The 16,817-nt window shown below is 43.3% G+C and overlaps 1 protein-coding gene across 5 annotated transcripts in view; it reads right to left on the bottom strand.

Annotated features, from left to right (window-relative positions):
• LOC142495794 (zinc metalloproteinase-disintegrin-like VMP-III) overlaps positions 1 to 16,817 on the bottom strand; it is a 240,258-nt gene that overhangs the window by 201,265 nt on the left and 22,176 nt on the right. For all 5 annotated transcript variants that reach the window (XR_012801815.1, XM_075601762.1, XM_075601761.1 and 2 more), the window contains 2 exons: positions 12,976 to 13,052; positions 5,760 to 5,838 (listed from right to left, as the gene is read on the bottom strand). Coding sequence is in view for 4 of the 5 variants with exons in the window: in XM_075601762.1 (XP_075457877.1) it covers positions 5,760 to 5,838; positions 12,976 to 13,052 (156 nt within the window). In the remaining variant the exon portion in view is untranslated. The remainder of the gene's footprint in view (positions 1 to 5,759; positions 5,839 to 12,975; positions 13,053 to 16,817) is intronic.

The raw sequence follows: 16,817 nt of genomic DNA, 5'->3' as shown, positions 1-16,817 counted from the left end.
CCCCATTGATCCGACCTCCCTCTTTGGTTGTCCGCAAGAGCCGGTGGAGTCGGGTCCAGGACACTTGCCTGCTGCTCAGCCCCAAGGAAGTTCTCCACGAGTCGGACCGCCAAAGCTAGGGATTCAGCAGCGTGGCGTTTTACCCACGAGCGTGCGGAAGGGGGTATTATTTGTAAAAATTGTTCCAAAACCACCTGCTCAAGAATTGCCTCCTTAGTGCACTCCTCTGGTTGTATACAGCGCATACACAAGTCCAAAAATTGCTGAGCGAGGACCCGGGGTCTCATCTTAGCGGTGTACTTCATGTTCCGGAACTGCTGCCGGTAGGTCTCTGGGGTCAGACCTAAGCGATCCAGTATGGCGGCTTTTACTTGTCAGTAGTCCATTGCCTGATCTGTAGGGAGGCCCTGATATGAGGCCTGGGCTTCTCCTATGAGGAGCGGGGCCAAAGCAGTTGCCCAGCGATCTGCAGCCCAACCCTGAGTTTCGGCGACTCTTTCAAATGTAAGTAAAAAAGCCTCTGGATCCTCATTCGGTGCCATTTTCCTCAGGAATATCTGGGGTCTGTTTGCAAGTTCTGGACTGGCAGACCCTTGGAAATGGGTCAGCAGCTTGGCAATCCGCTCATCCTGTGCTGCATGTAGTCTTTCATCTCTCTCCGCTTGCAGCCGGGCCTGCTCCTGCATTAACTGTCCCTGCTGTCTGGTCTGCTCGCACAGAAACTCTTTCAAAAGTTCTTCCATTCTTGTGTGTGTGTGTTGCCCTTTAACTGCAGGAGCCTTTTGAAAAAAATCCTTCCCAATTCTTGACACCATATGTTGCAGGGTACATGCAACTACACACGTGAGTTTCTTGACAAGGCTTATTTATTTAGCCTTAAAAGATATACAGCACACAAAACAAAATTAGCTTTTCATCAGCAACAAACGAAAATGGCTTTTTCTTCAGCAACAAACGAAAATGGCTTTTTCTTCAGCAAACCAAACAAAACAGTTTCTCTTTAGCAGACAGTTTATATATAAGGTAGCTACCCTTTTCTATGCAGGAGACAGACAGTTCACAATTCAACTACTTTGCTTCTCAGACCTTGTTTCAGTAATCTTTAGCAGCTTACTCCTCTCTCCTCAACAGCCAGGCTCCATGTGTCTATAGCCTGGGTTTTAACACACCTTGATTAGGCAGCTTGGATCCAACTAATTGTCCTGAGGTTCCCAGCTGAAGTTAACCTAGTCCGTGCTGCACTGCAGACTAGACATAGATTTTCCAGGCATATAGCTGGTGGCTTTTATTTACCCTGTCACAGTGTCCAATCATTTTTTGAGTTGCCACAAGAAGGACCCTACTGATCTTTGCTGTCAAGCAATTGGAATTGCTGCTACCAATTGGAGGGGGGGTGACAAGCTCAACCAGATTAGCAGATGTGAAGCGTCCTGGATTTATGATTTTAGAATCCTCTCTCCAAATGTATTGAATCTAGACTTTGATCTAGGGGTCTTTCTTATTAAATAGAGTAGGGTCTTTTAATTAGTGTATAGTACTGCACTTTTTAAATACATTATATTCTCTTTTCTTTTTCTTTCTTTTTTTTAATGATTATTATTATTATTTTTATATATAATTGTTAGAATTATTATAATAATGAGATTATTTATTTAAAAAAAATAGTTATTTATTTATTTATTATAAAATATAGATTATCACATTCATATTATTATTATGTTATATTATGTTACTGCTATGTATGCAGTCTTAGATGTGACTTTACAGTCAATTCATCTTCATTTATATTATGTTTGTAGGTCTGTCCTTGTGTACATGGTTGTTTTAGTCTGAGTTTGTATTGTTTTGTATTGTTTTGTATTGTTAGAGCTGAATTTTAAACTTATTGGAATTAGTTATCTCTATCCAATCAGTGATGAGTGAGGTGTATATATAATGGGACTTCACCCTCACTGAACCAACCCCTGAGGAAGTGACGTCAGTCACGAAACGTGTAGGGTCAGAGGTCACGGCGCCTTGGAGAAACACTGGTTGTGAGAACGTGGCAGTCAAGTGAAGCAGAAAGCAGCGTCATCGAGATATCACGAGAGAGGCTGTTCTGCATGCATGCAGGAGTGTGTGGATTTCCCTTACTCGGCGTCCATCTTGGAGAGTGCTCCGAAGTTAGAAGGACATATACCACACATCGGGGCGCCCGCGAGGACCCTTACTGCTGCCGGCATCTGCCTCACTTGGTCACACACGCATGTTATTCCAGTCCTGCTGTAAGTAGGGTTTTGGGTTTTAACCCCTTGATGACCCGATGCAGCAGGCTCCGTTTGTTTTAATAAATAGTTATTTTTCTTTCAGCTTGTTTGTTTAATCTATGTCTCTTGTTAAGTGCTTTATGTTGTTTGTTCAATTTTAATATTACGTATTACACTATTATTTTCTTTTGTTTCTGTCCCTATGTCACGGACCCCCGGATTGGAGATCTTTCAGTGATTGGACCATTTGGATTCTCTCCCCCTCCATCTGTTTGGACTCTATTTGGGACTTATTGGACATTTTTTGGGCGCTGGTCTGTATATGTTCTCTGTATATTAGAGTGTAAACTCTATGAGGCAGGATCTGTATTCTATATGTAGACCCCTCTTGGATGGCTACTAATTTCCATAAGCGATTAAATGGGTGGGCTCACTCAGGTTTTGCCCCTCCCCTTTCTACCCCATAGCCAGCAATGTCACAATAGAAAGCACAAAGGGTATATGTAGCCCTACCCTCTGTTCTGGTAGCAGGTTCTACAGATTTCTGACTGGGGTCCTCGCTGTAAGTCCTGTACATGTGTCTAGTCTGCAGCTAACTTTGTCTATTATCACTGTTTATTAAGTTCCAGTTAGTAACATGCCCTGATCATTAATCAGTATATGTTAAAGCAGGGGTGCGCAAACTGGGGGGGCACGAGATTCTCTGCTCGGTGTTTACAGAGGCCCCACACGCTTCCCGAAAGTGCATAAATAAAATGCTGGGTAAGCGGCGAAGACCTCTGTAAACTTCAATTACCTTAGCTCAGATGGCTTCTGGAAACGGGATGCCATGGCAACGTGAGATCATGATGCCCAGAACGCCAGAGAAGGTAAGGGGGGGGGGGCATTCAGAGAGGGGACAGCCGGCATGGTGGTGCAGGGGAAAAAGATTGCGCTCCCTGTGTTAAAGGACCAGAAAGCCCGGGTTTGTAAGAGAAGGGATACATTGTGTTCTGTCCCACCTCACCGATCCAATTGTCTCCAATGTCCCCACTGTCAGACCCATCACCATGCCACTGTCAACACTGAATCCAGAGACCTGACCCCAACACCATAGCCTGACCATAATGTTCCCACCCCTACCCACCACAATGACTGACGGTGAGGGGGTATCCAGGCGTTATAATAAAGGTTAAGCCCACTTGGTTGCTCCTGAACTGTGTTTTGGGGTCATAGAGTGTCAGCTCTTGGACCCGTGAATTGTGCATGGATCATGTACCATGTAATAAAATATGCGACAATTGCAATTTTTTTAATGTTTTACCCTTTCCAAGAGTGCCAGCAAATGGAGAAGACCAGGCTGTGAGTTTCAGGGTAGGTTTGACGGAGAAACTTCTTTCAGATTGCGTCTATTTAGTGGGGTTCCAAATTAACTGGAGTCCCCAAAAACGTACCCGGGATTCAGGTTAGATTCACGGCTACATTGAAGCGCAGTGCTCCAGTCAAAACTCTTGCATGAAAGCATTGTTGCGGCTCACCGCTAGTCTGCCTGCTTCAGCACAGACCAGAGGGTAAACCGGGGCACCGGGGGGTAAGGTATCCCTAGAACTGTACCGACGTCCCCCGTGTAATGGGGGGGGGTGCCCAGTGTTTGCCCTGACCCCCTAAACCTAGTATTAAGGTTTGGGAGTTACGCTAGACAGAGATAAGACTGCAAGAGTTTTAAAAGTAAAGTTAAAATGTTTAAAAGTCTAGTTTGCTATGTGTAAGGAATAAAGGCTAGTGTAAAGGGGACAGTTCAGTTTTACACTCTGTTTCATACACCAAAGGACTGTAACACATTTAAGCAGCAGAATGTATAAAAGTATATTTTATTAAGCAGCAGTGTTTTATAACATGTTTTAATTTATACATTAAACCAGATAGGGTCTTTCATCCTAGGGACAGAGGTATGTGTGGGGAGGGGGGGTTCCTGGCCACCTGGGCTTTGGTGCCAGTGAGTCTAATACAGGTCCATAGATCAAAGTGACACTAGCTGCCAGGGGTGTGAAAGCTATTGAGGCTAAAAGGATAACTCAAGTACCCGCATCCTGGACGGATAGCTGACCAGCATGGCCAGTTGTCACTTTCCTAGACTTGGAGGCACTGAGCATGCGGGGGGCTTTCAAAAGTAAGTGGGCAAGATGGTGGTTTGTGCACATGCCCTCTCACATTTCTGAAGCCATAGGTGCCAGCTTTCACAAATCTGGCAAAGTGGGTAGTGGCTAAAGATGATGTTCCCACGCTGGTAGGTTGGCAGTAATGCTGTGGGACTGACTTTGCAAATGTTATTAAAAAAAATTAGCAGCCAGCCCAGAGAGCAAATTCCTAAGATTACAGATTGCTGAGGAGATTCCTAAGAGTTCAGAACACCGATCCAACCTGTGATTCCCAGGTCCAAAGTGTGTAACCTTCACTGAGGGGTCGGACCGACCCCAAGAAACCTTGCGGAGACAGCAAGGAAACAGCTACAGATCTTTAAGCAGAAAAGTCACACTTTCAGTACCATTTGGAGTGGAAAGTGCGGTACTTTTTGGGCTAAGAACAACGGACTGTTTTAAAGACTTTATTTCAACTAGGAATTCAGTTTTTCAACCCCAAACCCCAAGTAAGTGTATTTTCTTCTGCCTATTGTAATCCAATGTGTGTTTGCCTGTTACCCGGAATAAATCACAATTTATTTTATTTATTGGCTTTGCTCAGTGATATGATCCCTATATAAATGTATAAGTACATGGTCTCCCGTGACAATGACATCTTAACAATTACACTATAATTTAATCTATATTTAACCACACCTTTGTTTTATTAACTAATATACAGCGCCATGGGCAAGGGCGCTATGTAAATGTGGTTATAGATGTGGCCAGGTCCCCCTTCCCCTCCCTTACCTCTGATGCGGGAGCGGAGGATGGGAGGCTGTGCTGCATCCGGGTGCCGCCGGATGGCGGGCGGACTCACTGGGAGTAGGGAAGCTGCACCGGCTTCAGGAGCTCCCGGATGGCCACTGTGAAGCTTGCGCATACGCAGTACACGTGCGCATGCGCAGAAGGACTAGAGTAGCGGCAGCCATCTTACAAGGGGCTATGCAGGGGAAACAACACTCCCCAGATTGCTCTGGGAGATTTGACCTTATGCAACGGGTAACTAAGCCTACTGTATGTACCTCCTCTGGATAGGACCAGAACCCACCAGAGGATGATTCCCTGAAAATACTGTGCCACATGTATTGTATTTGAACTAGCAATGTGAACTGTTTTTGGACCGCTGTTCAATCAACACTTTTTATTTTATAAAATTTCTTGGCATCCAGCACTTACCCCCAGTACCAACAACAAAAATCTTGGGGTTAGGACAAATTAAAGGTGGAGGCAGAATTGCCTTCTCCCTGTATTGTATCTGCATCCCTTTGTATACTAGAGGTCTGTGCTCTTTGTCTCCCCCCATGATGACTCAGACACAAATTCCCAGCAGCTTGTGACACTGCCTTTGTACCTGGTTTTCAGGGCTGTTCATTATCATTGTGTCATCTGGCAGGTAATGAGTCTCCGTGTAGTTTTCAGATATCAGGTCTCTGTGGAAAACATACAAGAGATGTATACAAATGTTACAAACTGTACAGAATATGTTCTCGTGACTGTGTTAGTCTAACTGCAGCTATGCAACAATGGGCTCCTCTGTGGCAGATGATACCTTTTTATTTGGATTAACAGAATACATATTTATATTCTGACATATTCTTTTATTAGACCAATAATAATTTTCTGTTAGTCCACATAAAAGGGGAGATTCACTAACCTATGTTCAGGGTTTAATGCACTGTGATCTCACCTTAACTGCCATTTAAGTCAATGGCAGATAATCTGGAATCGGGTGCATTAACCAGAAATGGATTTTACAGAATAATCCCTAATCTCATACGCAGCATTGTACAATTGTAATTTCTCCCCTTTATTTACAAAAATTAAACAAGATCTCCAAAGATGGAACAAATACCATCTTTTGTGGCTCGGTAGGGTGGCATCAGTTAAGATGAACATCCTTCCCAGACTGTTGTATTTCTTCCAGACTCTCCCAGTCTGTGTTCCGCTGGCAGACCTCAAAAAATCCAAAATAGCATCTTCCAATTTATATGGAACGACAACAGGCCGCGAGTGGCGCGAACGGTAATGCTTGCCCCTAAGGAGTGGGGAGGCCTAGGTGTACCAGATATAATCAAGTACTACAAAGTAGCCCACCTAAAGCAAGCAGTGGTATGGAATAACGACTCAGCGTCCTTCGGCTGGTTGGAGATTGAGACCTCCTACGTGGCTCAACTATCCCTTGGAGCACTACTTTGGTCCCAAGGGGGTGGGAAGATAAAAATGCCAGGCGAAATAGGCCTGGGAGCCATGAGATATACGTGGAGAATTTGGACACAAAAAAAAGACAGACATGGATGGACATTCTCCCCCTCCCCCTTATACCTATATTTGGTAACCCAGATTTTCCCCCGGGTTGCGACCCCAGGGACTTTAAGCAATTCTGAGAGTCTGGTATAAAGACAGCATCAGACTTACTTAACAAGGTGTCTCTGATACCATACCATATATGGATTCCTCCAGATCAGACATTTCCTCCAAGTGGCATCCCAAAGGTCCAAATTTAAAAGCCTCATGACTTTCGAAAAGAAATGTGCGGTGGGAACATACCAAAGAGGTCTGATCTCAGGAATCTACCTGGGACTAGCATGTTCCATGATACACGCCAACCACAATTACATGATGAAATGGGCTGAGGACCTAAACGTAGAAATAGATAGAGATGACTGGGAGGACATTTGGGAAGCTGCAGCCAAAACATACATTTGTTCTACTACCAAAGAGTATACAAAATTCTATTTCATTGGTACCTGTCCCCGAGAAGGCTGAGCCAGATCTTCCCTGACCAGCCTGATATGTGTTGGAGAGATTGTGGTCAGGGTGGAGACATGGCACATATACTATGGTCATGCCCTAAGGTCCAGATATTCTGGAATATGATCCGCTCTATAGCTGAGGAAATAGCAGGAGAGGAGATCCCTCTAGACCCCCTGGTGTTCCTTCTAGCGAAACCAATGGACTCAGTCTCAGCTTCCACGAGAAGAGGAATAGAGTAGAAACTGATCACTGCAAAAAAGTAGGGCTGGCGGCTTGTGTCCAAAACAAAAATAATTTATTCAATGCGCATACAGTATTAGCAAAAAGGCAAAAAAGGTCCTGTGACGCGTTTCTCACCCGAGGGGTGCTTCATCAAAAACTCTTTCCCCCCCCACCCTCCACCTCTCCTCCTCCCCCCTCTCTTCCCTCTTTTTTTTTCCTCTCTACCTGTCCTTTACTATCCTCACTTTTAAAATAAGAGGAGTTACTGCCCCGGTATTTTTTTATGCAAGCTTCCCTATATAGGTTTTGAAAGATTGACTGCCTTACTGTATGTACAATATGTTATAAATATAATTCCTGTAAACAAAATGTTACCTGTAACCCTCCATGAAAATCAATAAAAATGTTTGTTAAAAAAAATATAATGAATAACTACTAATGACGTTATTAGCAGCTGTGTGTTGATGCACTGAATAGTATTGTTGATATGTCACTGTTACTCCATAACCAATGGGAGCAGGGTAATTCAGTCATCCCTCCGTGTGGACATATGTTGATGCATATTTGCAGCACGTTGTTATGACAATCAGGCAATGCGACCAGTTGCGCATGCGCAGACTTTCTGTATACACGCCCGATTATTACTAGCAGCCGATGTGTTGTTTTATTTAAGTAATAATCCCCTCAGAACAGGGCATTATTGGCCAGTAATGCCCTTTTCTGAGGGGATTATTACTATTATAGGCTAAATGTAGGCTTATTTCATAAATAATAGACACTTTTGTATAGTTAAATAGATTTTTTTATTAAAATAAAATGGTAAATACATGAAACCACCTCTATATACTCTTACACTGCAGATATCTATATCCACACACTGCCGCCCCCTCTGTGTACACACACACAAACTGCTGCTACACACACACACACACACACACACAAAACAGCACACCACACACAACACAGTGCCTCTACACACACACTGGAGCTCTAGACACACAATACAGCACCTCCTCTACACACACACAGCAGCAGCTCTACACACACAGCAGCAGCTCTACACACACAGCAGCAGCCTACACACACAGCAGCTCTACACACACACACAAACTCTGCTGCTACACACATGCTACACCCATAAACACTGCTACTGACACACACACACACACACACACACACACACACACACACACACACACACACACAGTAGCTCCAAACTCACACAAACTGCTGCTACACATACAACAGCACAACACACACACTGCAGCCACAATCAAAAATGCAGCCACTTACTAAACTTTGCACTCTCCCCTCCCCCCTATACACACACACACACAACACTGCACCTCTATACACAACACACTTACTTCTTTGCAGTCTCTCTCTGATTGGCTGGAAATAAACAGATTGAAAACTGCATTTTGCAAGCTGCTTAAATTCAGGGCATTACTATGGATAATGCCCGGAATTTTAACCAATCAGAGAGCAGGGTTTTCAATAATGCCCTGAATTTGACTGCTTTAGCCTATAATGTGATATATAACATAGACAGCTTGCGACCTATAGCCTCGCATGATGGGAGAAGGATGTGTATACAGAGTGCCTTAGAGTATTCTCTGGCCTATATTAAGGACCTCCCGGCTATAGCAGCGGGTTGCTATGGCAACGCGGGACGCGATTAGCAGCACATGCTCTGATATTGAGTACATGCGCACGATCACCGATAACAGCCGGCGCGCTGTTCAAGATGACACACTACCTGAGATCACACGGGGGAGTGAACCTAACATCCTATCATGGCGGAAGGTGGGCTACTATACCTGCTTTCAAACAGTGTCCTATAGGCTATGAAGTGGTTTATCAGATATGAGTTCCCAGTCATGTGTTTTAACCATGTTCACAGATTGATATTTGTTGTTGATTGTAGAGCGCTTTTGATTGGTTATCTGTTTGACTAGTGTGCACTGGTGGGGGTATTAGTTAGATTCACGTTTATTCACACACACCACAGCCCTGAGGAAGGTTCCGTTTGTGGAATCTAAACGTTGGCGTTCTGAGTGTCTACATCTTCAATATAATATCTGAAGTTATCTCTTGTGTGCTGTTTCTTCTTGCTGCACCAATGTTAAAATTAGTCCAGTTTTCAAAGTCTCATGGTGCTAATGTTTTTTTAACAGCTTACAAACCAACATAAATTGAATCACCATTCTTACAAAGGACTTTCTGTTCTCATAAATATAGCATGCATCTTTTAACTATGGTGCATAAATCACTTTGTTTGAGAGGATTATGCTCTCCAGTGATGTAATTTAGCGCACTGTAGGGTAACCCCACTTCAGCTTACTGTATAATGACTGTAGTAATGAAGAGGGGGGGGGGGTGGAGGAGACGTGCTGATGGGTAGGCTATGTAGAATAAACAAGGAGAGAAAGGAACACAACTAGTGGCACTCAAACCCCCTGTCTGAATGATTTATGTCAAAATTTAAATACTTTATTAATCATAAACATTAAAATAAAGGTGGTGTAAAATAGACAAGTGTTGGACATACACTACAGATCCTGTGTCGGGTGGAGTGTAGCACCCTGGATCACTAATAGGTTAATAAAGGTCAATTAAGCTGTATTAAATCAATTGACACATAATGTTATACTAAATTGTAAGAAGACAGTGTCTGCGGGTAGTGGAAACTAGGTTGCTGCAGTAGGCTGTGTGTTAGTAGCTCGGAGCACACTAATTAAAGGACTGTGTGTGTTTGATTAGTCCGCATATACATGTGCCAGCTCTCAACTTGAAACAGCTTTTGAACTGATCCAAAAGAGTCAGCAAATAATTAGTGGATGGTGCAAATGGTTGTTAGTTACACTTATACTAGTATTATGAAGAGATTCCTAACTACTTAATTAGTCTCTGAAGCACTACTGTAGAAAGAACAAAGCTAAAGAAGGTAAGTAGTACCTAAGTAACTCTGCTCTATGACCTGGAGTAGTTATATACTGACTAAAAGCGTATAACCCTACCAAATGCAACAACTGATAGCTAGATTGCCTCTTGTGAGGAACACGCTAAGGAAGTTGGGTAATACCAGAATAACTGCTGTATATTCTGGAATTATTAGAGAAGCTGCTACTGTACATCAGAGCTTGTAACCATAGAGAGTTAAACAATTAATGATAGCTTCATAACCCAGAGCCCATATTAATGAATGGGCTAGAACAGTTACACAAACTGGGTATATGTTGCAGAGAATGCCTTCTCCTTTTTACATCTATTACTACAGTGCTAAGTAATTAAAAGCACCACTACCCTTGAGACACCGTGATAGAGAATGCAATGTAACCGTTTCTAGTGACAGATACAGTCTCCCTCGGGCAGGATCAGGATCCGCAGCTTGCTACAGTGTGCACAGAGTGCTGCGGTCAGAAAGTCTACCCTGCTCGTGCCCGTGATTGATCTGGCTGACGCGCGCTTTTCTCGTGAAGAAACGCTTTCTCAAGGCTAACTGTTTAGAGGGCGGGTCCCATAGAAAGAGGGGAGCTTTTATCGTGACGTCTCCTAATCTGATTGGTCTAGAAAACCCTATGAACTACTATAAGTGGTAGTTCTGTCTCCACTAATGGGGCTTTTCTGACTGAATTCCCCTTACCAGTACTTGTCAATCGGTTCATAAATAATTAAAATAAAATATCTAACTGACACTATCATTCCTTGTGGAGGGAGGAAAATCCCCCCCTCCTCCCCATGCACATTATCAGTATAAGGGCCACTATAAATTCATGTCAGACCTTCTTGATATTTAATTATCATTACATCCCTGTTAATTAAGGAGGTAATTCAACATAAAGCTGTAGATGATTGCCTTAGTGTGTAGTATAACTATTATACAATTACTTTGGAATGCATTTGCTGCCAACCACATGTGTCTTCACACAGACAGTGTCCTCACTTCGTATTTCACAGACATGTACACACTGTGGGGCTCCTAGGGTTTTCTAGACCAATCAGATTAGGAGACGTCACTATCAAACCTAAATAGAAATTATAGTGACAACTGTGCTCCAGCGCTAGATCATAACAAAATTGGCAAAATGGAATATGGCTGGTGAGAAAATAAACGTTTCTGTTGGGCCAAATGATCCCTGATGATGGGGTAAACAATGAAGCCCCTATGACTCCTCAATGGGATGGTCTCCCTCCAAACAGAATAATGAATATTCACATAACGCCTCGTTCCAAAGTCCTATGGGATGTGCAGCCAAGTGGTAGCTGGCAACTGTAGAAGAGAGAACTGGTGCACAATCCAATGAAATGATAAAGTGTACGGGTGTACACGAAACGCGTAGGAGGGTGCTCACCTCCGTTTGTTACATGGAATATTAACCAATAAAGTATTTTTCTTCATCCTGGGACCCACTTCATTGGATTGCGTGCCAGTTCTCTCTTCTACAGTCACTATAAAACCTCCCCTCTTTCTATGGGACACCCCCCTCTAAACAATTAGCTTTGAGAAAGCATTTCTTCACGCGAAACGTGCGCATTGGCCAGATCAATCACGGGCACGCGCAAGGTAAACTGTCTGACTGCAGCCGAGGGAGACTGTATCTATCACTAGAAATGGCTACATTGTATCCTCTATCACGGTGTCTAAAGGGTACTGGTGCTTTTAATTACTTAGCACTGTAGTAATAGATTTAAAAAGGAGAAGGCATTCTATGCAACATATACCCAATTTGTGTAACTGTTCTAGCCCATTCATGAATATGGGCTCTGGATTATGTAGCTATCATTAATTGTTTAACTCTCGATGGTTACAAGCTCTGATGTAGCAGTTTCTCTAATAACTCCAGGATATACAGCAGTTATTCTGGTATTACCTAACTTCCTTAGCTAGATAGCTTGTTCCTCACAAGAGGCAATCAGTTGTTGCATTTAGTAAGGCTATATGCTTTTAGTCAGCATTTAACTACTCCAGGTCATACAGTAGATTTACTTAGGTACTACTTACCTTCTTTAGCTTTGTTCTTTCTACAGTACTGCTTCAGAGGCTAATTAAGTAGTTAGGAATCTCTTCATATTACTAGTATAAGTGTAACTAACAACCATTTGCACCATCCACTAATTATTTGCTGACACCTTTGACGCAGGTTCAATAGCTGTTTCAAGCTGGCACATGTATATGCAGACTAATCAAGCACACAGTCCTTTAATTAGTGTGCTCTGAGCTACCCGCAGACACTGTCTACTTATAATTTAGTATAACATTATGTATGTGTCAATTGATTTAATACAGCTCAATTGCCCTTTATTAACCTATTAGTGATCCAGGGTGCTACACTCCACCCGACACAGGATCTTTGTGTATGTCCAACTCTTGTCAATTTTACACCACCTTTATTTTAATGTTTATGATTAATAAAGTATTTTAATTTTGACATAAATCATTCAGACTGGGGGTTTGAGTGCTACTAGTTGGGCTCCTTTCTCTCCTTGTTTATTGTCCAGTGATGAAGAAACTTTATTTTATAGCCCATTGAATGGTGATTACATGGATATTATATTTCAGACCCGGAGATAATCTTGAGTTCACTCACTCTGTCTTTTCGAGGTGCATAACCAGGGGTTTCCCATCCAGCTTTAACCCGTACTGCACCAGGTCTGGATACTTGCCCTGGGGAGAAAAATCAGATAGGGGTTATACAGGTCCTGTACCCTGCTATGTATAGACATTCTGCATCATGACTGTCGCTGTGCATCATTAGTTTCCAACCCTTTGGAGACTTAAAGTGGCAGTCCATGCTGACTGTGTCTTATGTTTTTTGGGTGAAGGATGGGGATACTTACCTGAACTGGGAGTTTATTTGTGGTCTCCCAACTCCTATGGACCTCCAATTCCGTAAGACCGTGTTTTTCAATAGGGGTTCCGAGGAACGCTTGGATTCCCCAAGCATCTCAAAAAGGGTTCCTTGCAATTTTCAGGTAATTGTGCCAAATACAGAAGAATTTACAATGCATCTCATCTCATACACACTAATAGAGAGGGTTGCGTTTCCTTACATTGAATCTGATCAGAGACATGCTATTATAGAGGGTTGGGGTTCCATACAATACATCTGATTTCAGATATGCTAATAAAGAGGATTGGTGTTCCTTATAATGCATCTGATGTCAGAAACGCTATTAGAGAGAATTGGGGTTCCTTATAATGCATCTGATCTAAAACACTATTAGAGAGGGTTGGAGTTGCTTACAATGCATCTGATTTCAGATACGCTATTTAGAGAGGGTTTGGGTTCCATACAATGCATCTGATCTCAGACTCGCTATTAGAGACGTTTGGGGTTCTGCAGAATTTCACAATATAATTATAAGGTTCCTTAACCAAAAAAAAGTTTAAAAAAAACACTGCACTCAAATATTACTCATTTTGTCCAGTTAGGAGGAATATTTATTCATGTGTCATACACGGACACACAAAAAATGAATTTAGAGGGAATTTATGGTTTAAATGGGGGGCTTGGGGTGATAGGACACATACACAGATATATATATATATATATATATATATATATATATATATATATGACAGTGACATACAGTAGCGGCAGCTTTTATTTGAACACTTCCCGCATGGCAGGATGGGTGCGGGAAGCGTGGAGACGCAGCTTGTTGCGGCGCACTGTGACGTCACTGTCATGTGACGCGCCCGGCTTCCCGGCTTCCCCGGCTTCCCCGACACCCCTGGAGTGTAAATTGAGGTAAGCGGGGGTGCGGGGAAGCAGAGTGGCAGAGCAGGAGCCGGGTTCGGGTTCGGGAAGGGGGGGTAAAATGCGCCCGAAGCGGAGGGGGGGGGGGGTGCGTGTAGGAAACACGGCGGCGCGCAGTCTTGACTGGCGGCAGCCGGAGTAGATCCAGGCATGCCGCCGGCATTTGTTCAAATAAAAGCTGCCGCTACTGTAGCAACGGGAGGACATAGAGAGTTAAAGCTGCAGTTCAGGCAATATCCTGCATGTGTGTTTTTTTTAATAAATCAGTTCTGTAGTAAGAAAAAATACTTTTAGCATTTTCTGTTTTTAAAAAAACAACTTTGAAAGACCAATTTTCTTGTATTCTATTTTAACAACCATTTGCTAAGGCACTGCCCCTTCATGTCCTGTCACAAGCCCTGGCACACCCCTTTGTCAGCCCTGCCCTCCCTCTAGCACGTCAGTGCAGGAGTGCTCATGAATATTCATGAGCTTCCACTGAGTGACAGAAGCAGAAGATAAACATATGCCAGCTCTAATGATGTCACCAAATTTCGCCGATCAATACATGGAGAACGAATTGACCTGCAGCTTTGAAGTTCTTTAGGTAAGTAGAGATTGCCCACATGAAACTATTGAAGAAAAAAAAAAATAATAAAAAAAAAAAAAGACTGAACTGCAGCTTTAAAAAGACAATAAAGACAGTGACAGAAAACAAGGCAGTTTCCTTGCATCAATAATCTAAATCTAATTGGGTTATTATTGGGATGTAAAAGGAAGACTGACACCCCCTCATTCAGAGTCCCACTGTAACTGAAAACAAAGAACATTTTCAGACTCGGCAAAAACAAAAAGTATTTCTCTGAGTGTGCACTCAACCTCTTAGTAAATAAAGGAGCTCAATGTGTAAGTCACTGGTAAGGGATGGTTGCCCATCCCCACTAATAAGATATTTTATTAACAAAAAATAGTACTGTTTAAAACCTAAATGAGTAGCGCAACTAAACAAATATATGTAAATATTTTTACTGCTGATAATCCTTAAAGGTAGTAGTGTGGTAGGGTAGTAGTAGTAACCTCACAGATGAGCCAAAAAACTAAAATCGCTAAACTAAGGTGAAAAGTGACATCTGTGATACAGCCTAATTTTAATAATATAATCAAAAATACATAATTAGGTGAAAAAGTGAGTGCATATAATATTAATGGTTAGCGATATAGGATTGCAGTAAATCTGTGGGACAGTATCTCTGATAAACACTCTAGGTATGATGATGAATCTAAGGTATCTAGGATGTAGTGTAAGGGGTAATAAAGAGACACAAACAGGAGTCCCTGTTGATATGCTTACTACAAGTCATAAAAACATATATACAGCTAAACCCCGTTATAACGCGCCTCGCTATACCGCGATTCGGTTATAACGCGGTTTTCCCGTGGCTCCCGTTTAAAAAATTTTTTTTTTTTTTTGCACACTGCACACACTGCACACACTGCACACACTCACTGCACACACACTGCTCATTGCTCACACTGCACACACACTGCACACTGCACACACACTGCTCATTGCACACACTGACACACTGCACACACACTGCACACACACTGCACACTGCACACTGCTCACACTGCACACACTGACACACTGCACACACACTGCACACTGCACACACACTGCTCATTGCTCACACTGCACACACACACACTGCTCACACTGACACACACTGCACACTGCACACACTGACACACTGCTCATTGCTCACACACACACACACACACACACACACACACACACACACACACACACACACACACACACACACACACACACACACACACACACACACACACACTACACATATACACACACACACACACACACACACACACACACACACACACACACACACACACACACACTACACATATACATAAATCAGCCTTACCTTGGGGATGATTGGTGAGGCATGTGGCTGCAGGGGGCGTGCCGGTGGGGGTGGTGCTGCGGTGGAGGGGGATGATGGCTGCGGGGGCCCCCGATGCTGCGGGGGCTGGTGGGATGGCCCGGTGCAGCGCGGGGGGGCATGGGGGGGGGGGCAGGACGACCCTGCGCTACGGCAGGGCCAGGGGGCCCTGTATTGCGGCGCGAGGGCCCTGTGCTGCGGCGGGGGGGAGCCGGACCGGAGGGGAATCCCCCTCCCATCTCCTGTCATGCGGTGACAGGGGGAAGCCGGTACCGCGGGGTAAATATGCACTGATGCAGCGCCCATTTTTTTTTTTTTTAATTAGCGCGACCCCGTTAGTAACGCGGTGGTCTCGGGGTGGACCCCGAGGACCGCGTTATAACGGGGTTTAGCTGTACTTGTTAAAACCTAAAGGTAATATTTATCAGATGCAGATATTGGATATATTATCCAAGATATTCTTTGAAACATGCCTCTAATGTAACCATAGATGGGACAATAAATGCAACTTGATTGCTACTGATTACCACTTTAAATACTGTATAGTGGCTTCAGGTATCTCTTACTGACCAAAGTAATTGTCAGACTGTCTCGATAATACTGGACAGTAGGTTGGTCAAAGTGAACTGAAGAAATCCAATGGTCACGTGATCATTAGTGTTCTCTTAGACCCAGTTATTCATAAACCACCCAGGCTTGCTGGGCAGACACTGTGTATTTGTA

The sequence above is a fragment of the Ascaphus truei genome, chromosome 5, assembly GCF_040206685.1.
Source record: "Ascaphus truei isolate aAscTru1 chromosome 5, aAscTru1.hap1, whole genome shotgun sequence".
NCBI lineage: Eukaryota > Metazoa > Chordata > Amphibia > Anura > Ascaphidae > Ascaphus > Ascaphus truei.
This window is presented reverse-complemented; position numbering and strand designations above follow the sequence as displayed.